We start from the raw sequence: 20,712 nt of genomic DNA, 5'->3' as shown, positions 1-20,712 counted from the left end.
AGCCAAAAAAACCAAGTTGAACATTATTGCTATTAACATATTAATAATTTAACATAATACTGCCACTTTAAGGCATATTTGGCGATTCCCAAAAAGAAGAAAAGAAAAAAAAACAATGCCAGGAAGTTGGCAGGGAACTCTGACCAAATGATAATGATTTGCTATTTTAAACTTTTCACGCAGAGAGATTAACTCGGGGTGAAAGATTTTTGTTTTCTTCCTCCCCTTTCGGTGGCCATAATGTTGACTGACATTTAAAAGCTGAAGTGGTTTCTAAACGGCGCAGAGTGACAGGACTAAATCTACTCCTGCTGCTGCGGACCAATCAGTGCGCCTCCCTCCTCTGACACGGGTCCAGCCTTCCTCTTCCTCCTCCTCCTCGTCTCTTTTTTTTAAACTTCACAGTAAAACATAAAGACCGTCCTCAGACGGCCCACTCCTTCATCTCCAACCTCCAGCGGCACTTCTGCTCCTCTGCTTGTGTGATTCATCCTAAAATAAAACTGTGAGTGACCCGTTTGCTTTGGGTTCTGAACATTCGGTTCAGTTTTTGTTACAGAATGATTCTGATGATTACTTCCAGAGTTCTGACTTTTTCTGATCATCTGCTGCTTTCTTTGGGCTCTTTGCTTGTGCGGGATTCGCAGGATTACTGCGAGATTTTCCAGATGGCTCTCTGTGTGTGTGTAGTTGGGCGCGCGCGTGTGTGTGTGTGTGGTTTTTTTTGGGGGGGGGGGATCTGGGATTGCTGGGACGATCGCAGTGTGAGAGCAGAAGGAGGTTGTAGAGGTTGGGGTCAGTTATTGGTGCACATCTTGGTGTCTTTATGATTGATAATATCCGCAGTAAATCAAATAGAGTGCAAAATACGGTTAAAGTGCGCAAAGTTCTTGAATCTTATATACTACTCGGGGGAAAAAAAAGAAAGAAAAGAATAAATGCACTGGAAACTGGAGTCTGTTTTCATTTTTAATGCATATTTCATAATAAAAATAATAAATTAAGTCTGAGATTAAGAATGAATGAGTAAATTTCATGCATGCTCTTAGCTCCATGCCCCCCTCAGTGTAACTGCAGTGACTGTTGATAAAGTGCATTAGTCGCTGCAGTGGAGACAGCGGGACGGCCGCGCTGATCGATCTGCGGAGCTCTTACAGGAAGTCCGCTTTCCTCTCTGAAACCTGAGCTGGATGAGCTGACACTCAGCTGAGCACACTCCCCTGTAATAACAGTCCTTAACGTTATGATGACATGTGTGTTTTTCTGATCAGCTTGGCGCACATCATGCAGCCTGACTCCGTCTGCTGAAGTAGACGGAGTCAGGCCCTCAGCAGCTGTAATCCCGCAGACGTGTAATCTGGCTCTTGTGTAATCACGGAAAAGGCAGCCGGTATAATCTCTGAAAAGTGAGTACCGACACTCACTTTTCAGTTTTTATTTATTAAAAGTCCCAGACTTAGTAATGCTTAACAGAGCCGGCCAGACGAATACGCAACTAAGCCGCTGCAGGAAGCCTCCAGGCCACCGGGGGGCGTCCGAGAGCTCCTGAATGACACAGGAAATATCTCAGCATGTTTTTTTCCTGTAATGTTTTTCAAAATGGAGATGTAAAACAATTTTAAAAAATGTATTCATTGAAATTTAAAATGTGAAATTAAGAACTGACGTGGTCTACATGCGAATGCAAGATTTAAAATAGTATAATTTGATGGTTTATTTTTAAATAAGTCTTTATTTGATTCTAATTCTGCTTCTGTGAATTAATCTTTTCTCATTTGTAGTTGAGGTTTATGTTTCATACCCACTTTGTTTGCAAAGCAATCTCAACGAGTAATGGACTATTTTCACGTTCAGATTCTGCAACACTCTACTTATAATAAATAATATCTGACAGGATGAACTAGTCAACTCAAGAAATGTATTCTTGACTCATTGTTGTCTTAAATGTTCATCAATCTGTGGGCCCCACAAATTAAATTCTACCGGGCCCCATTCAGTCTGATGGGAATCCTAAGAGCTGCTTAAAAAACGGATGTGACTTTAAAAGGTTGGCCAGTCTCATCACCATGGCTACAAGGTGATTAGCCTGTTTGTTTGAGCACAGATGCTGATTACATATCTGTTGATAGCTTTATAGATGTGGATCTGTCCACATAAAGATGTGGATATACTGTAGCTTATCCACTATAAGCTATATAGGGTTATAGCTTACGGCCCGGAATCAAAACAGGAAGAGTTACTTTTTACACTTTCAGGTGTTTATTTAATAAAATAGTACAGATGGAGCACTCATCTATGATAAAAAAATAAATAAAAAAGCAATATTTCTGATTTATTTAGCATTTTCACCAAACTAAATATTTAATTCACAAGTTAAATATTTAGTTTGTAAATTAAAGATTTAGTTAAAAAAAACAACTAAATATTTAGTTTGCAAATATTAAATGTTTAATATTGAGCTCGAAATTAAGTATTTAGTTTTTGATTTCCAATTTTGACTTCCACTGATTCACGTCCTGCTAAAGAGCCCCCTGGCGGCTGAAGAAAAATCCACAGAAAAGCGGCAGCTGGCTAAAAGCCACATGGTTCAAAGAGTGGGAGAAAAGTAGCGGCTGATAGTCCAAAAAAAATCCGGTAGCATTTTTTCTGTGTGACAGGCTAAATCAACCAAATATTGCAGTTCATTTTTTACAGTGTGACTTTACAGTCGGCTGCCCATGCTCATCATCAGTATGAATATCATAATAAATTCATAACTTTTAGTGATGCAATCGATCCCAGGGTGGAATAATTTTCCAACAAATTACATTAACCCCTTTACTGGCGGCGAAAAAGGCAGAATATTCAAACAAACTAGATTTGTCCCATGGATGGGATACCGCCAGCTAATGGGTTAATGAACTGCAACAGTAAGAATTGGATGCACCAGTTTGAAATGAAAGCACATCGTCTCTAATCAAAGGAGGGTCAGAATTATACATACAGGCTCAATTATATCCAAACACACCCACCTTTATTTTGATAGCACTTGGTATAATTCTGACCGTCAGCTCGACCTCTCTTCCTATCTAGCTCATTCAGATTGCGTTGATCCAGCTTTTAAAAATGGCCGCTTCATTTTAGTAGAAATGAGGTCGGCTCATTGTAAAACTTCAGTGTTTCTGAAACTTCCGGCTTTCTGTGTTTCAACGCCGGTTTGGTGTGCTTTTGGTATTATTCTCCTGTTGGAGCTCCTGGATGACAAACGTTGGTTTTAAAAGGTGGAGTAGCGATACAGGCAGTAACTGGAACGTCCGACAGTCACAGCAGTATTATCGGTCAGCAGACAGCACTAACCAGCACTTGATGGACTTTGATTAAGGTCACATTTTGGGTTTTCACCGGTACCTCAGAGACCCACTGGTTCCAATATGGGGTTCCAAAACTTTTTTTTTGGGTGGGACATCTTTTATCATTATTCATTTATCATTTTTCATACCCTGTTGGTGCGGCCAGTGCTAGTTCACCTCAGCAGTAAGTGACCAGATAGGACACCTAGAGCATTTTCACACAAATGTCATTGTCATGTGTTTTTTTCAAAAAGCCACAACATCCTCAAATGTGAGCAAAGTGTTGGGCTAATGGCGCCGTGGCCAAGATACAATAAATCAAGTTTCACTTCCAGGTTGTGACCAAAGAACGTTAGCAGCTCACTTCTAATGCACACTAACGTTGTTTTTATTTGTCCTTAATACCCGACTGATGCTTTTGCTCATTATTAGGGACGCACTGATTCACTTTTTTCACTTTCGATTAAGATAACAATACCTGAGGATGCACTTATCCCCAGCAGTGGGGAGAAGTGAGGTTTTTCAGAACTGACTTATCTAGTTTTATAAAAGCACCAAATATTCAAATAAGACAATAGATCACAAGTTAATAACTGATAACCACAGCAGGTTCCGCTCTCTCTGTTCTTCACTACATCCCCTGTTTATGAGCGCTGCTCAGGAAACACGTCATGACACTGATGCTAAAATAGAACCTACTTGTCACTGTGTGCTTATGCTGGCTGTGTGTTTTCTGACTCTTTACCATCTATCCTGCCTTTAGGTTCACAAACATCTATGTTCTGCAAATTCTTTCCAGGCTAAATCAGCTTAAACTTTAGTCTCTCCTGCATCTCCATGTTTTCCCATCTCTCCCCTCAGAGCCATCATGGTTTCCCACAAGGAGTTTCAAGACGCGGGGAAGGGCCCTGGGCTGCAGGTGTGGCGCATTGAGGACATGGACCTCAAGCCCGTCCCCAAAGGGCTGCATGGCAGCTTCTACACGGGGGACGCCTACCTGCTGCTCTTCACCACCGCAGCACCGTCCTACAACATACACATGTGGCTGGGTGAGACTGCAACACACACATAAAACACACATAAAACCCCAAGACGACTGAGAGAGCTCCTGCAGGACAAAACGTATTCTAAGTCTGCCCTGACTGTAGATTTTAATGATTTCACTATTCATTTTCTAATGCAATGTTTATTTCTTGACATTGACTAACGAAATTATTCATAGCCATTTGAACATTTTCAAAGAAAAGACAAACAGGACAATGATCCTAAACATACAGCCAGAGCTTCAATGGAAAGGCTTACATAAAGGTGTCAGAGTGGCCCAGTCAAAGTCCAGACCTGAATCCATTTGGGATTTGGTGGCATGACATCACCTTCTTAAATGAATGGCCCAAGTCATCTTTTTCCAGAAGTTTTTTTTTTTGTCCAAAAATGACATAGGCCAATATTTTGGGATGGTGACCATATCTGAAATTTCCGAAGAATATATATATTTGCAGCTGCAGCAAAATATAGTTCTGCAGTTCTGACTCTGGGGGATTGAATACAAATGCACACCACACTTAAAAGAAATTTAACACCATGGGTTCTTTTTCTTACTTTTACTTTAGACCAATGCACAACTTTGCATCGGTCTTTCACAGTTTATGCATTACAGTGCTTTTTAATGTCTTGCTATGATAATTCTAAATTTCACTTCCTCCAAAGCTGATGCAAGTATTGTGCATGCATGCAACACAGTGCTTACACACAAAACAACCAAAACAAGATGAAATAGCAAGTTCATCTTGCTATTTCATCCTGAAATAGCAAGATGAACTTGCTATTTGACTTGCTATTGTATTCTCTTTTGTATCCAGAAGAGGATATAAAACATCCTCTTTTGTATGGCAAGCTGAAAAATTCTACCCTGAAAGTCAGAGCTGCTTGTGAAATTCCATTAGGATTTTCTCTTCTCTGTGGTTTTCATTTTCCGCCCCCCCAGCGCAGCCAGTCAGGTTTAACTACTCTGAACATTCTGAACTTAAACCTGGAGTCAGTTGTTCCCTGAATGCTTCAGCTGCAAAACAAGAACAGGGACCCAAAAACAGAAACCGCTGTGTGTAATGCAGCAGGAAAATGTCTTTAAACCACAGAAATACAAATAAAGTCTGGTAAGGTGGAATAAAGCAATGTGTCATTCAGGATATGTGTGTTTGGTTAATGTGACTAAACCAACCTGAGAGCAGCCGTTTGCTCTGAAAGAAGCTCAGTCCTTCTGAAACACAGAGAGCTGCTGTCTCTGTCCTCTGCAGGCGACGAGTGCTCGCAGGATGAGAGTGGAGCGGCGGCCATCTTTGCCATGCAGCTGGACGACTTCCTGGGCGGTGGGCCGGTCCAGTACAGGGAGGTGCAGAACTATGAGTCCAACACCTTCCTGGGATACTTTAAGTCAGGAATCAAGTACCAGGTGAGCTTCGCTCTCTGACTGGGCACAATATTATCTGGTTTATATGTATTTTAACCCGATAATATAAAACATGTTTGTGTTCTTTTCAACATTGTTTTCACCTTTTCTTTGTTTTTGATCCTTTCAGCTGTTAATCAAATACAATCAATAACTTTCTTCATTGCTTACCTTTTTACACACATCCTTTAACAAAAAATTGGAACATTTCCTGGCGTGGAATAAAACAAAATCCTGAAACAGTTGAGTGAAAATCAAATATGTTGAGACGTGACCTTCATTAAAATAATTTCGTAATCCTGTATATTTGCCTTAAATAGCCGTTTTAACTATTTTTCTATATATGCATGTCTTCACATTTGGAAATAATGTTGAAAACCTCACTTAGGGTTCATTTGCACTCTCATAATCATTACAATTCCTGTTTCTCACTAATGTCCAGCAGAGGCAAAATCTCTGCCGCCTTTTGTTAAGAAAAGAACTTAGGAGATCTAAGACTGCATTTTCATCTTATAACTACTGAAGCTGTTCCAAAAATGATGGAAGTCCCTTTGAAGTTGAGTATTTTAGAGATAAATAGAAGGACCATCAACCTTACAGAAAATAGAGGGAATAAATCAGTGGTTTTCAACCATGAACCAAGTTATAGAGAAGTATTTCACTATCAGTTGGCACGAGTGAGGATTGTTTTCGAACTCATACCCCCTCATCATGGAAACAACATGAAGAACCGGCGTTCACTAGAACACAAGCTAATAACACTCAAACAAACATTAAAAGTTTTTCATATTTTACACTTTATGTAAAAAAAGAAATATATTTTAAACTCTAGAACAAAGATAAAAATAACATACAAATAAATTCAAATAAATGAATTTAAATGATAAATTTGATAACTCTTTGGTATCATTTGCGAGACTGTTCTTTCCTCTTGAACTCGTGCTGATTCTCTTATGTCACAGCCACAAACGTCACTGTATTTTATCGCTTAAGTCTGTCACGTATCACGTTATGAAGTAGTAATACTTCTGTAAAGTGGGTGGAAAAGGATGCCTTGTTTTGAAAACTAGAAATCTGAAAGCTGTAGCATGAATGGGGGGATAAATACAAATGCATGCCGTACATTTCATCTTTTTATTTCTTAAACTATGCATCATTTTTCTTCCAATTATTTAACATGTGCTTCTTCTTTGTGTTGGTCGATCACATAAAATCCCCATGAAGTTCGTGGATGTAATGTGATGATGTGTGTAAACGGGCAGGTTGTAAATAAACTTGTCTACAAGGAAGCTGACAAGTGGCAGTTATTTTTTATTTTTATCACACAATGTAAAGCATGTTTTCAATGCTGATTTATTGCAAATTAACAATTATTTACTAAAAGGACGTCCCATTATCCCGGCATCATGCAGCTCATCAGTCCCAAAACTTTATGTTCTATAAATAAAACAAAACTTCAGCACTGAGTTGACGACTGAATGACGAAGTAAATCTCTTTTTGTTTTGACCTTTTTGCTGCTTCTAGTTAAAGTTTTACCAGGTTAAATAAAAGGGAACAAAATTCACATACACTGTGAGAGTCAGAATGACCAATGGAATGAAAAAGAAGAAGAAGAAGCTATGATCAGATGACCTACACATAATTACCCTGTTTAATGATTGCTATGTCTTCTGAACTTTGGCACAGAGGAAGTTATGATTAGAAGTTCAGAGAACACGCAACACGTTCCGCTGAGAGCCACTTCAGCTTCGGGGTGTGTCTGATTTTGATTGGCTTTAACTCACCCAACCAGCTAGTTCAAAGGGGGACATCTGAAGCACAAAGCCAAACCACTTTTACCAGCCATGTGTTTCTCATTTAGACACACATGCACACACAGTCATGTTTTCATGTCTTGTGGGGACTTTACATTGACCTGCATTAATTTTCTACAGCTTAACCCTAACCCAAACCCCATCCATCACGTACCTTACTCCTAACCCAAAAACTGCATTTCCCCTCAGGGGGATCAAGAAAAATGTCCCCACAAGGAGCAGTGGTCCCCACAACCTCACATTGTACACAGAAATAGGTTCCCATAAGGATATAAAAATCTAGTTCACACACACACACCCACGCACACCCCCCCACTAGTGCACGTAACCACACACACACATGCACACGCCCACGCCTGCACACACACACACACAAACACACACCCACACACACCCACACACACACCCACACACCCACCCACCCCCACACACACACCCCCACACACACACACACCAACAAACCACACCTACAAGCTAAGCTTTAGCTGAATGCAATTAGTTCAAATTCTTGTTTACTACTTCAGTTGGAGTTTGGAAACTGAGCTGCACATGTTGGTCCAGACGCCCTTTCACAGTCAGCAACAGAACCAAACTTCATCAGCTTTTCCAGGGCTGGCAACTCCATTGTTGGGAAACAACAGGGGCTGGATTGTTACCGTGGAAACTTTTAACAACCACACAGCGGGAAGAACAGCATAAATCTGGTGTTCATTTGGAGGTCCGAACAGCGAATGCCTCTGAATTTAGTGATCCGTCTCTGGTTGAAGGTCTGACTCATGCCACAGAAAGCTCCACTGAACCAGCCACTGAACTGCATGCCTCCCTTTATTGTTGTTTTCATGAAATGACAGCTTTAGTTTCCATCAACCTCCGCTGCCAAAGAAGTCACACTGCTCCTCTCCAACACGTCCCATCAGGAGCTAATCTGCATGTTTTCTAAAACCTGGTTTTGCTATGCTACAAAAGTAACTAACAAGTAACTGTTGAGCTACAGCTAGGAGCTCAACCATTGCTTAACATTGATTTTAAAAGAGTACTAATTCCAGACTATTTCACTTATAAGAAGAAATTTCCCCCATGTTATAAGTTAATTTATCTGCCTAATTTGGTTATATTTATTCTGTAGGGTTAAAAAGGTCCTGTGTTAATGAAAAGCAGCAGAAGGAGCCAGCAGACAAAACAATGTGACCGGGGAGCTAAAATATACTGAGGAGAGAGTGGGTATAACAGAGGAGTGAAACAGGTGTGGGAAAGTGAAGGAATGATGAACAGCTGGGACAGGGAGCAGGATGGTCAGCTGAGAGTGAGGTAAAGAAGAAAAACAGGGACAAAACACAAACTGAACTAACACAAGGAATAAACTAAAATGACCAGATATAAGAAAGCAAATGAGAGAGAAATGATCAAAACAGAAAATACCTGAATCTAAAAGTCCAAACATCTACAGATCAGAACGGTGTGACTGAGTGTAAAGTGCTCTGAATGGTTGATGTGGCTCCTGTTCTAATAAATCTTTTATTTATTCGATCATTTTTAATGAAGTGTGCTTAAAAGTTGAAATTTTATGTTCTGTGGTTGAAACTGATACAATGCATGATATTTGCTTGATGATTTTGATGATAACATTTGACAAAACAGTTACTTTATGGCATAAAGCTCTTTGAACTGCCTCGTTGCTGAAATTTGCTCTACAAACAAACTTTATTTAATTTGAAAGAATTCTCCTCCCACCACAAAGTACGTGTTTGGACCGTGTGATGAGTTTGGAATGCTCTCCAACATTCAGCTGTGACTTTCTTCTGCAGAAAGGGGGCGTGGCTTCAGGCTTCAAGCACGTGGTGACCAATGACATGAACGTGAAGCGCCTGCTGCACGTAAAGGGCCGCAGAGCCATCAGAGCAACAGAGGTGGAAATGTCCTGGTCCAGCTTCAACAAGGGAGACTGCTTCATCATCGACCTGGGAAAGGTGAGAGTCCGTATGATGCTTCTGAATGTCCAGCCGGATAAATGATAACTTCATAATTTGTTCAGAGTATAAGGTTTTATGACTATCATTTTGATTCTACTGGTGGTTTTTTATAATTTTAAAGTGAAAGTGTAGGGTCTTTGAGATTTTTTATATCCATCCCCTGACTTAGATCTTTTCTGTGATTAGTTGGAGGGTTGCTTAGTCTTCATACTGTAGTGGTAACCAGGGATACAGAGGAATCAGTGAATGGACCTTCCATACTCAAGTGTCTTTGAGACACACAATGCACTCAGGTGATCTCCATTCACTTATTATGAGACGACTAGCACTAGTTTGCTGGACCTCTGTTGAATGAGGTCAATCACTGTAAATGTGAATGTATATATATATATATATATATACATATGTATATATATATATATATGTATAGTCTGAAATAATGTCATATTTAGGTCATGTATGATCAGGCCACTCCGGAAAAATGTGTTCCGGATTCTTTGAGGATCCAGAACACATTTTTTCAGTGATACGTCTCTCCACTGGCTTTCTTTCTTTAAAGAAATGCTAAAAACCACCCACTATCTTCCCTTAAATAGTTACTTTCTTTACTTTCTCTCTTTGAGGTGAAAAAGACTAAAAACACCCACTATCTGCCTTCTAGATAGCTACTTTCTTTACTTAAAGGTGAAAAAAGATTTAAAGTAGCCAGTATCCAACTTTTAGATAATTACTTTCTTCCCTTAAAGGTGGAAAAAGAATAAAAATACCCACTATCTACTCTTTAGATTATTATCCTTACTCCCTACTTAGTATTAACCTTTGTTCACCAGCAGTCTGAGCCTGTCCCAGCAGAAATAAATAAAAAGCAAACAAACAAACAACAACTGAACCCAATTGAAACAGTCCTCACTGTTAAGGTTCTTATGGATCCGGTCAGTAGCCAGTCATGGGGACGAGACCTCAGACTCCCTTCGTTTGATGTGGAGGTGAACTGAAGTCAAACTCCTAATGCATCTGATCTCCCGTCGCCCTCGATCTCTCCAACTCACTGGATCCCGTTTGTGACGTCAAACTGTTGTGGAAAGTTTTCTTTAACAAAGAGTGAGGAAAAACTGTTTCAAAACCCAAAGAACCAGAGAAAGAATACATTCTTAATCAGTATTTATTCAAAGGCTTTATAGCATTTGAAGTCTCTGCTCACTGAACACAGTCAGGAGAAAGAACCTGGATCAGAACACAGCATACAGTTTTATAGGGAGGGTTTCACTCCATTCACATAGCTTGACAATCTACTTGGTTACAGAACAGATTTGAAGCACATGTATCTTCTTTCACTAGAGGAGTCAAGCACATCATGAGGGTGCAATATAGAAACAATTTAATAGAGAAAGTCTTCTGACGCCATTTCTCTCATCTTGGTGTGACACCAAGGTGAGAGAAATGGCGTCAGAAGACTGTTTCATGGGCATGTGCATTACACAAGAATCATTATACTGTTAGGCATTGTTTTACTTATAATCATGTGGTAATCTTAAAATGTTCCACTACAGGGGATAAATAGTCTTGCAACACACTGTATCTGGTGTTGAATAAATGTAATGTAATGTTTCAATTGTTGATTTTTGTGTTTTTATGATGCACTTCGAACTGCTTCGTTGCTGAAATGTGCTATACAAATAAAATTTGATTGGATTATATAATTTTGAATTAGGGAAAAATTGGACAGAGGGTGACGGCCTGTTACTCTACACCCAGAAGGTCTTTTGACTCCTAAAGTCATAAATGATGCTGCAGGTGATGCTCCTGTCTTCTTGTCTTTCCAGACAGTTGAGGGTTCAAACATCCTTTCCTCTCTTTTTCTCCCCGTCCTGCAGGATGTGTATCAGTGGTGCGGCAGTGAGTGTAACCGTTTCGAGCGGCTCAAGGCCTCCCAGGTGGCCATCGACATCAGAGACAATGAGAGAAACGGCCGAGCCAAGGTGCACATGGTGGAGGAGGGAGGCGAGCCCTCTGACATCATAGAGGTGAAACATTCTCACATTCCTCTTTTTTTTTTTACCCCATTTTTCCTGATGAACCACATCGAGTGTGAGCCTCAAAGAGGTTCGTTCTGTGGAATTAATGTTGGTTGGCGTGGGAACGGGCGGACACAAAGATGCTCTTTGTCTCTGTGCCAGTTCTGAGCCACGGTTACATCGTAAACAATTCCTTTACATCGCAGAGGAATAATGAACCCGAGGACAGGAGGGAAGTTTGAGATTGATCTTTTTTTTAAGTTTAGTTTTGATCTGGCTGAAGTTAGAGGGACCTCACATCAACCAGTCAAACTGCTGCCATTCTGCTGATTTCCTGATGGAGACAAAATCACAGTGACTGACTTTTCAGCTTGTTTGTTCAGGCTCTAGGATCCAAACCCACCATCGCTCCCAGCACTCCTGATGATGACCAGGTGGACACCTCCAACAGGAAGAAGGGCGCCCTCTACATGGTAAATATTAAACTGACTGTAAAGTCTAATAACTGCATGGAACCTCCTAAAACAAAGCTGTTTTACTCTACTACAGTCTACAAATCACAGATTTTCTGTTTGCATGTTCAATGAATTTTAATGTCACTGTGTGTTGTTGCTCTTCAGATCTCAGATGCCTCTGGCTCCATGAAGGTGACGGCTGTGGCTCCGTCCAGTCCCTTCAAACAGGCCATGTTGTCCCCTGAGGAGTGCTACATCCTGGACAATGGGGTGGACAGGAACATCTTTGTTTGGAAGGGTACCAAAAGTGTTCATATCTTGATGATGTAGCAGAACAATTATTAAAGCGACACTCCTGGGTTTAAATCCACCCATCATTGGCCAAAACACCTCATTAATGTTGGACTATTGTATCTTTGATCTTCAAGCTCGCCACATTAGCTTGAGGAGCAAAGCTGCTTGATAAGTTTGACTGACAGTCAATCAGAAAGATGAACATAGCAAATTTAGTTTAATTTGAATTGAATTTACTTGGTAGGGACAATGCACATTAATTGACATTTCTGGAAAAGCTCCAAAATTAGGCAAGCATTGCTCATCCACCTCATTTGCTTTTGCCGCTCCTCTCTCATCTGTCTGACGATGGAGTCGCGGATATGATCCTTGTCTGTTATGATCGATGAAAGAGATGGTGTGAACTTCTTCCTTCTCACTTTTTTTTTTGGTAAAGCTCTGCCTCCAAGAAGACCCCTTTAGAACTCTTTCGGGATTCGGGGTCAAAATTCACACATTTGAGTGTTTGAGATGCTAATCAGCTGGCCGTGTTGTGAAAAGCAAAATCTTGCTGCCACCGTTGTACATCATAACAACTGTCCAGAAGTAATAATTAAGAACAAAAGTCCTGCCAGCTGCACTGTATCTAAAACCAGAGGGGACAGTTGTGCAAACATGCAACACCTCAACCAAAAAAAAATATGAACAAAAGTCTATGAAAAGAATAAATCACAGCTAACATAACGGAGCTGCTACAATTCTAGAGCACAACTTAAAGTGATAGTAAAAATCCAAAATAATATGATTATGACAATGATGAGTGGAAAGCCATACATGAACTAAAACTACATTTTAGTTCTTGCTGTCTTTTTTTTTTTTAACGAATCATTTAATTAAATTAGAATTGCACCACAGTATAAACTAATGGCCTTCTCCTTTTAACTTTAACAGGTCCAAAGGCCAATGCTTCTGAGCGTAAAGCCGCCATGTCTGCAGGACAGCAGTTCATCAAAGACAAGGGTTACAGCAATAAAACACAGGTAAGGTCCCTGCATGCCTAACCAGTCAAAAACATCCCACAAAGTGTTGATAAGCTAAAGCTAACAGTCAAGTTACACCTGCAGATTCAAGTCCTTCCTGCCGGAGCAGAAACGACCTTGTTCAAGCAGTTCTTCAGCGACTGGAGGGACAAGGATGAGACAACAGGACCCAGTAAGGCCTACGCTATCGGTCGCATCGCCAAAGTGGAACAAGTGCCTTTTGATGCCTCCACCTTGCACACAAACACAACCATGGCTGCCCAGCATGGCATGGTGGACGATGGCAAAGGCAAGATCCAGGTAGGAGTGTGTTTCTAAAAGCAACCTGGCACAGAGAGTCGGGTCGCCAGCCTGTGTGAAAAACAGGGTTATGATAGTTTTTGGTTTTTCAGGATAGTTTAGTTTAATTTTGCTGTTACTTTTTGTTTGTCTAATGTCATTAGTTTAACTAGTTTTAAGAGTGTGTTTTCTTGTTTTTATTAGTTATTATTAGTTACACTGCAAAAACACAAAATCTTACCAAGTATTTTTGGTCAAGCTTCTGGTGAAAATATCTTATTACATGTGGAATAAGACAAAACTAATTTACAAGTAACTTTTTAACATGTCCCAGCTTGTTTTAAGTCAATAATTCCTTAATATTGATGAAAACGTACTAGCTCTATAGGCAGATTATTTCACTTACGACATGGGAAAAATGTGTTGTTATAAATAATCTGCCTTTAGCTACTTGTAAGTTAGTTCTGTCTTATTTCAAATGTTCTAAAATATATACAGTATTCCAGAATCTAGAGAAAAATACTTAAAAGTTAACTATAATAACTTTGTTAAAAAGTTACTTGTAAGTTAGTTTGTGTTCTTGCAGTGTAAATATTATTTAGATTTAGCTTAGTTTTTTAATGTAGTAGTAGTTTTAGTTTTTCATATTTTGGTTAATTATAAGGTGCAGAATTCAAAAAGGTCAAACAACATGTCTTTTTATTATGATTATGTATACATCAATTAGGTAATGAATACTGAACAGAAGATTTCATTTTCACAAAATGTCTTTAATTACAGTTGAATAACTGTAATTAAAGACATTAAAGACATTGTTAAACACAAGTCAGTTGACTTGTGTTTTCTCTCAGCTTTTGCTGTCGTCATTTTGTTCTGCCGACAGCTCACATAAACTGCCTGTGTGGGAAAATATATCAGTTTCACCTCAGTTTGAGATAGATTATTAAATACAAAACCAAAGACTATTATTTCAATCATTTCTGTATGTTTTAGTTAGTTTTATAAATGCCCAACATAGTTCCAGTTAGTTTTTCCCCATTGATCATTGTTTTTATTTATTTCCGTTAACGAAAGTGTTTCCTCAATTTCAGTTTTCGTTATGCTGTTCGTTCTCGTTAACTATAATAACCTTGGTGGGAAAAAAAAACATTCTCTGGTGTTCAGATCTGGCGAGTGGAAGGCGGGGATAAGGTCCTTGTGGATCCTGCTACTCACGGCCACTTCTACGGCGGAGACTGTTACCTCATCCTCTACAGCTACAGACAGGGGAGCAGGGAGCAACACATAATCTACACCTGGTGAGGAACTGGAACACAGACAAAGTTAGAAATGCTGGCGATGCGTAGAATTCCTCAGACTGTGTGTGTGTTCCTCTGTCAGGCAGGGGCTGAAATGCACACAGGATGAACTGGCGGCTTCAGCTTTCCTCACAGTGAAGCTGGATGACTCAATGGGAGGATCCCCAGTTCAGGTTGGAACACGACACACACAGACACCTCTTGGCTATGCAGGCAAACAGAGCAGACTGGTATCTAGTTCTGAAAGTCATAGATCATAATAACAAACTACATTTACAAAAGGGGCAGTGTACAGCTCAAACAAAAATGTCACAGTTTGATGCACTCTACCAGATTAAGCTAAGTTGCATCTGCAAGTCCCTTAAAAGATAAGGGAAGATTTTCTTTTTTTCTAATGAAAAATGTGATTAAATTAATATTATTTTGAAAACTGAAATTTAATGAGACATTAAAACCTTTAGAGGACTGAAAATATGAAATTTGCTTTATTTTTAATGTATTCACCCAACTTTAGGTACAACTTGACAAATAGCTGTAACTTGATAAGGATCACATAAAATAGAACTCTAGTGCCATACTAATCTAAAAATCCAGTCAAATATTAATTGTTTTTATCATGTAACCAGGTTGCTATGTATTGCAAATTCTTTGCTCAGGTCCCTCTTGAAAATGAGATCTAGATCTCAACGGGGTTTACCTGATTAAATAAAGGAATATTTGATAACACGAACAAAAATAACTACTGCAGATACACACCAGAGGGCAGTGTGACTTAAATTTTTAACAAACTATAATTTCACAGTAGCGTTTTAAAAGAACACCAATGTATAAGAATTTAATTCCTTAGTGATAACAAGTTTTAAAGTTATGCTAAAATAAACCTACTCTACTGAGTTTTTATGTCTTGACTCATTTGATGCAGGACTTGTTAGCTTCATGTAATGTATAATCATTTAACAACCATGGCAACAAGTGAATGAACAGTGAATTACAGGCATAAGAAGAAAAATTTCAAATAAACAGAATATTGAGTTGACTGCCTTTGTCAAAGTGTTCAATGACATCTGCATGCATGCAAATATGAACTGTGGGGAAACCTATCACAGTATATCATGGTTCTGTTGGTACCATGATATACTACTGAAACGACCCTCTGATCCAGTACATGACTGGTTTGAGTTTTACCTAAAGAACAGACTTCTTTGTGCCAGTATGTGATTTTTCATCAGACAGAAATCATATGAGGGGTACCCCAAGGTTCCATCTTAGTGCCCCTCTTATTTCTCCGCTCGGATTATAAGAAATAATGCAATTAGTTACCAGTGTATGTAGTGGGAGTAGTGATGGACTCAGGCTTGAACCTTCAAAGTCACATAAAGACAGTTATAAAGTCAGCCTTCTATAACCTGAAGAACATTTCCAATATGTGGAACTGCAATTACTGCAACTGTGACCCAGTTGCAGTAACTGGAGAAGCTGCTGCCCTCTCCTTTGGATTAAATAAATAACTTAGTTCCACTTATCCACAGGTGAGAGTGACTCAGGGTCAAGAGCCTCCCCACCTGATGAGCATCTTCCAGGGCAAACCCATGATCATCCACAGTGGCGGAACTTCTCGTAAAGACGGGCAGTCACAGGCCGCCGCCACTCGTCTCTTTCACATCCGCCAGAGCTCATCCGGTGCCACACGGGCCGTGGAGGTGAGTTGGTGTGCAGGGATGATGATTTATGGGGTGTAGCACAGGTTCTAAGTTTTCTTTACCTCCGCTTCAGGTCAAGGCCTCTGCTTCCAACCTGAACACCAATGACGTGTTTGTGCTGAAATCCCCGAAAGGCCTGTTTGTGTGGCGAGGCTTAGGAGCCAGTGAGGAGGAGATGAACGCAGCCAAGCATGTTGTGGGCTTTTTGGGTGGCAGTCCCAGCAATGTGTCAGAGGGCAAGGAGCCAGGTGGGTATCAAAGTCAATGTAGGCAGATAAAGACGATTTAATGAGATTCTTACCAGCCGACCAGCTCTGGTTCCTTCGATGGACAACTGGCTATCAAAGTTATTATAGTTAACTAAAACTAATGAAATAACAAAAAACTGAAATTGAGAGAATATTTTCATTAACTGAAAAAAAAAACATGGCGATTACTGGGGAAAAATAACTAAGTGGAATTATATTATGCGTTTATAAAACTAAATATATATATATTTTTTACCAGTCTTTCGAACTGAAATGACTGATATTTTTTTTGCTCACACAAGCAGTTTACCTCAACTGACTTGGCTAATTACTTTACTCCATACTCCTCCTGGTGGCCATGCTACACACAAAATTTTGACAGCAAAATTTGGGAGAAAACACTAGTCAGTTGGTTGTTCAACAATAATTTAATACATTTTTTGAAAATAGAGTCTTCTGTTCAGTATTTACTACCCAATCGATGTAAACATAATCACAATACACAATACAATACATTGTATAAAATAATAAAAGACAGAAAAACAAAGAAATAACAAGAATAATTTTATTACACATATGCTTCAGGTCTGGTTTTAATTTGACTAGATGCAGATGATTCATCTAGTCTCCAGAGCAAGAAGGCTGTGATTCATTTCCTGTCATGAATACCACCAGGTCATGAACTCCTAAACCTAACCTGTTTTTTAATGGGTACCGAGATGGGAGCCAGGGACAGTCTTGGTGTGGAACAACAAAACCAAAAGACAACATGATTTTATTTTGAGTTTTATTATGTTGGGAATTGAGGCATGGGGCCAGGAGTGAAAGAAGGACTTAAAAGGGGCAGTATCATGTAAAATCAACTTTTTTGAGCTTTACGTCATGTTATAATGTTATTCCCCAATCACAGACATACCTGGAGTGTGGCTTTGATTCTGTCATGCATGTTTGAGAAATCCCTTAATCTCCATGGCAGCCATTCAGCTGTACAAAACACTTGGTTGGACCTAGCCCCGCGTTTGAGGCGCAGCTCCTCCTCAGAGGTGCAGTTTCCAAGCTTCCGCCTCAGAGCAGCCTTCTCCAGCTCAGCTCCTTTAGACTAGCAAGTAGCAATTAGCAAACACCTGGTGGAACTCCACATCTGCTGAGCTCATTATATGATCTACTTCTCAGTAAGTAACTTGCTAAAGGGTTAATAGAGGAGCGACGTTTTGATGACTTCCTGAAGGTGGAGTTTCAGAAAGAGTAGGAGTTTTTAAAGAGACCCAATTTCAAAGTGGTAATTAGGAAGTAAAATTTCTTTTAAGTCATAATTATATATATGACATTTTTACAGCAGTAAAAGGTAACATAGTTATTTAATTGTGCTTTAAAATAGCACCATATACCTGGAAAACACATTACTGCCCCTTTAACAAATATGCTGACATGACTATCTTTGCATTTGGCAAGTGCAGTCCCATTTGTCTTGTGCTAGACATCTGACCAGCAGTGCAGCAACAGGTGAGGGTGGGGCAGTGGTGTGTTAGTCAATGCTCCATATGAGAAAGCTCTGGTCAATCCAGTCCTTTTTTAAGCGTCTCACTACCTGAGGACTTGAACTCATTGGACTAGCATAAAGAAAAATTACATACCTTCAAGCAAGCAGATAGTCGGCTGCCCAGACGGAGCAACCTACTTTCAGTTGACAGCTGTTGTTTTCTCTTCCTTTCCAGCTGATTTTTGGTCTACTCTGGGTGGCAAAAAGGAGTACCAGACGTCAAAGAGCCTGCAGAGCACAGACAGACCTCCTCGTCTGTTCGGCTGCTCCAACAAGACCGGAAGACTTATTGTAAGTGGGAAACAACTTCCTTCATTTTTATCCGGAGATGCTAAATATATATTAGTTAAAGACATTTTATTATTGAGCTGTAATGCATTAGTAAAATCTGCATGCTGTCAATCTGAGTTTCCATTTGCACTGGTGCTCAGGTGGAAGAAGTGCCAGGAGACTTCACACAGTCAGACCTGGCCACTGATGATGTCATGATCCTGGATGCCTGGGATCAGGTAAGATCAGAGTTTTTTCACTCCTGAAATGTAATTTTAGCACGTAAAGCTTCACAGACTGTGCAGAGTCATGGTTTTGATTTGAGCATCGCAGTTGGCCGTAGGCTGCCTGATTGAACTTTTTACTTATTGTGTCTCTTTGCTCCCTGCAGCTCTTCCTTTGGGTTGGCAACGAGGCGAATGCAGAGGAAAGAAGCGGGGCTCCCAAAATAGGTTGGTTACATTAGAGCTGTAAACAAACACAGAGGGGATTCTCTTCTGTTAGGTACTCTGAATGAACAGCTGGGGTGGCTCTTAAATGAAAGATGATAAATGTATCATGTTTTGGTCATTCAGGCTCCCTAAAGAATTATCACAAAGCTAAATTTCACGTGTAAGATGTGTGACAAAAATAGACGATTCTTTTAAAATTGCTGGAAACGTAAGTAGTGTGGTTTTCAGGTTTTTGTTTGACAAAAGGTTGCTGTAAGATGTGCTGATTCCACTTATTTTACATCCGTCTTATGTTAGATCCAGATCCAGGAGGGAAACCCAGATTCTCCCTAGCGTCACATTGTAGCTCCTAACTTCGTGGACAGAATAGATATTCATGCTGGGTTTGATTTGTCTTGGAAGTCGAAGTTCAGAGCTGAGCCTTGAGATGACATGCGTGCTGTGTAAATAAACTGAATTGACTTGATTAAGACTGAATTAACTAGATGTTAAAACTTAATTTTAAACGTCTACTGTCTGCAGAGTAGAAGCTATAAAATTCTGTTTCTTTTCTCTTTTCACCTCTCGTATCGCAGCCAAGGATTACGTGGACTCGGATCCATCTGGTCGAAAAGGACTGCCCATCACCACCATCAAGCAGGGGGTGGAGCCTCCCACGTTCACTGGCTGGTTCCAGGCTTGGGATCCCAAGATGTGGGACAAGGATCCACTGGAGAGCATCCGGGCCCATTTCTGAACACAGAACTCCAGCCTTGTCCTTTGCACTCCGGCTCCTTATCTTTCAGCTCTCCATGTTGCAGATTAAGTCCTGCTTTATTCAAATACCTAAGTGCCAATAATAATGTGACCACATTTATCAGGTTCGCTCAGCTTACAGTCAGAGTTTGTTGCCTTTGTATAACAAGGGATTATAATACCTACCAAGAACCTCAGGTAAAACGTAAAACAAAATGAAAAAAACCCAAAAATAGCACATCCCCTCTGTTTCTGTGTCCTGCCGGCGTCAGTCGACAAACCCGCCACATCTGTTTGTGTCTTGTTTAGTATGAACACACTCCAGTTACATCCTGCATTTCTTTGTTGAATTTCCTGCTTGTGAATTTTAGGACCCACTGTGTGACATTTGTAAACGCAAAGTGTGTTCGATCCCATTTTAAACGATCCTGAAATGTTCTTGCGAATGGCTTTTAAATAAAACTTTGTCGTTGAAACCTTTGGGTATGTGAACATTTTAAAAGACGGGAAATTCAAATGTCACCAAAAACTCAGATCCTGCAACATCTGCCAAATAAGAAAATAAATAAAAAAGGAAGACAACACCTTAATCTATATCCGCACTGTCCTTTTGAAGGCAACCAGACTCCTCCTGTAATCTGGAACAAACTTCCAGAAACCTTTAAAGATGCTGAAACCCTGAGTTTCTTTAAACCACGGGAAAAAGCTATTTGTTTACACTTGCACTCAATTAATATTAATTGAAACATGAATTTCAATCTTATGTTCCATCTTTACAGCGTCTTTATTGCCCCACTCCAATGCAATGTTTCTTTGTTTGTTTCATATTTTCATCATGTAAAGCAAT

At 39.9% G+C, this 20,712-nt stretch overlaps 1 protein-coding gene across 1 annotated transcript; it reads left to right on the top strand.

The window, feature by feature from the left end:
• The first annotated feature begins 373 nt into the window (after positions 1-373).
• Positions 374-20,341, top strand: scinlb (scinderin like b). Its single transcript, XM_032566506.1, has 17 exons — positions 374-505; positions 4,191-4,378; positions 5,624-5,778; positions 9,396-9,557; positions 11,435-11,584; positions 11,959-12,048; positions 12,196-12,328; positions 13,255-13,343; positions 13,428-13,643; positions 14,787-14,920; positions 15,003-15,093; positions 16,450-16,620; positions 16,694-16,868; positions 18,584-18,699; positions 18,840-18,917; positions 19,070-19,130; positions 19,706-20,341. Exons 2-17 carry the CDS (start codon positions 4,198-4,200, stop codon positions 19,864-19,866), a joined length of 2,163 nt encoding a protein of 720 aa, XP_032422397.1. The 5' UTR covers positions 374-505; positions 4,191-4,197; the 3' UTR covers positions 19,867-20,341.
• Positions 20,342-20,712: the final 371 nt, after the last annotated feature.

The sequence above is a fragment of the Xiphophorus hellerii genome, chromosome 6 (genome assembly GCF_003331165.1).
Source record: "Xiphophorus hellerii strain 12219 chromosome 6, Xiphophorus_hellerii-4.1, whole genome shotgun sequence".
Lineage (NCBI taxonomy): Eukaryota > Metazoa > Chordata > Actinopteri > Cyprinodontiformes > Poeciliidae > Xiphophorus > Xiphophorus hellerii.
This window is presented reverse-complemented; position numbering and strand designations above follow the sequence as displayed.

Coding starts and splice junctions, on each gene's coding strand:
- scinlb (XM_032566506.1), top strand. CDS start 4,198: ATGGTTTCCCACAAGGAGTTTCAAGACGCGGGGAAGGGCCCTGGGCTG. Junction 5,779..9,395: donor AGTCAGGAATCAAGTACCAG/GTGAGCTTCGCT, acceptor TTTCTTCTGCAG/AAAGGGGGCGTGGCTTCAGG. Junction 16,621..16,693: donor GTGCCACACGGGCCGTGGAG/GTGAGTTGGTGT, acceptor CCTCCGCTTCAG/GTCAAGGCCTCTGCTTCCAA.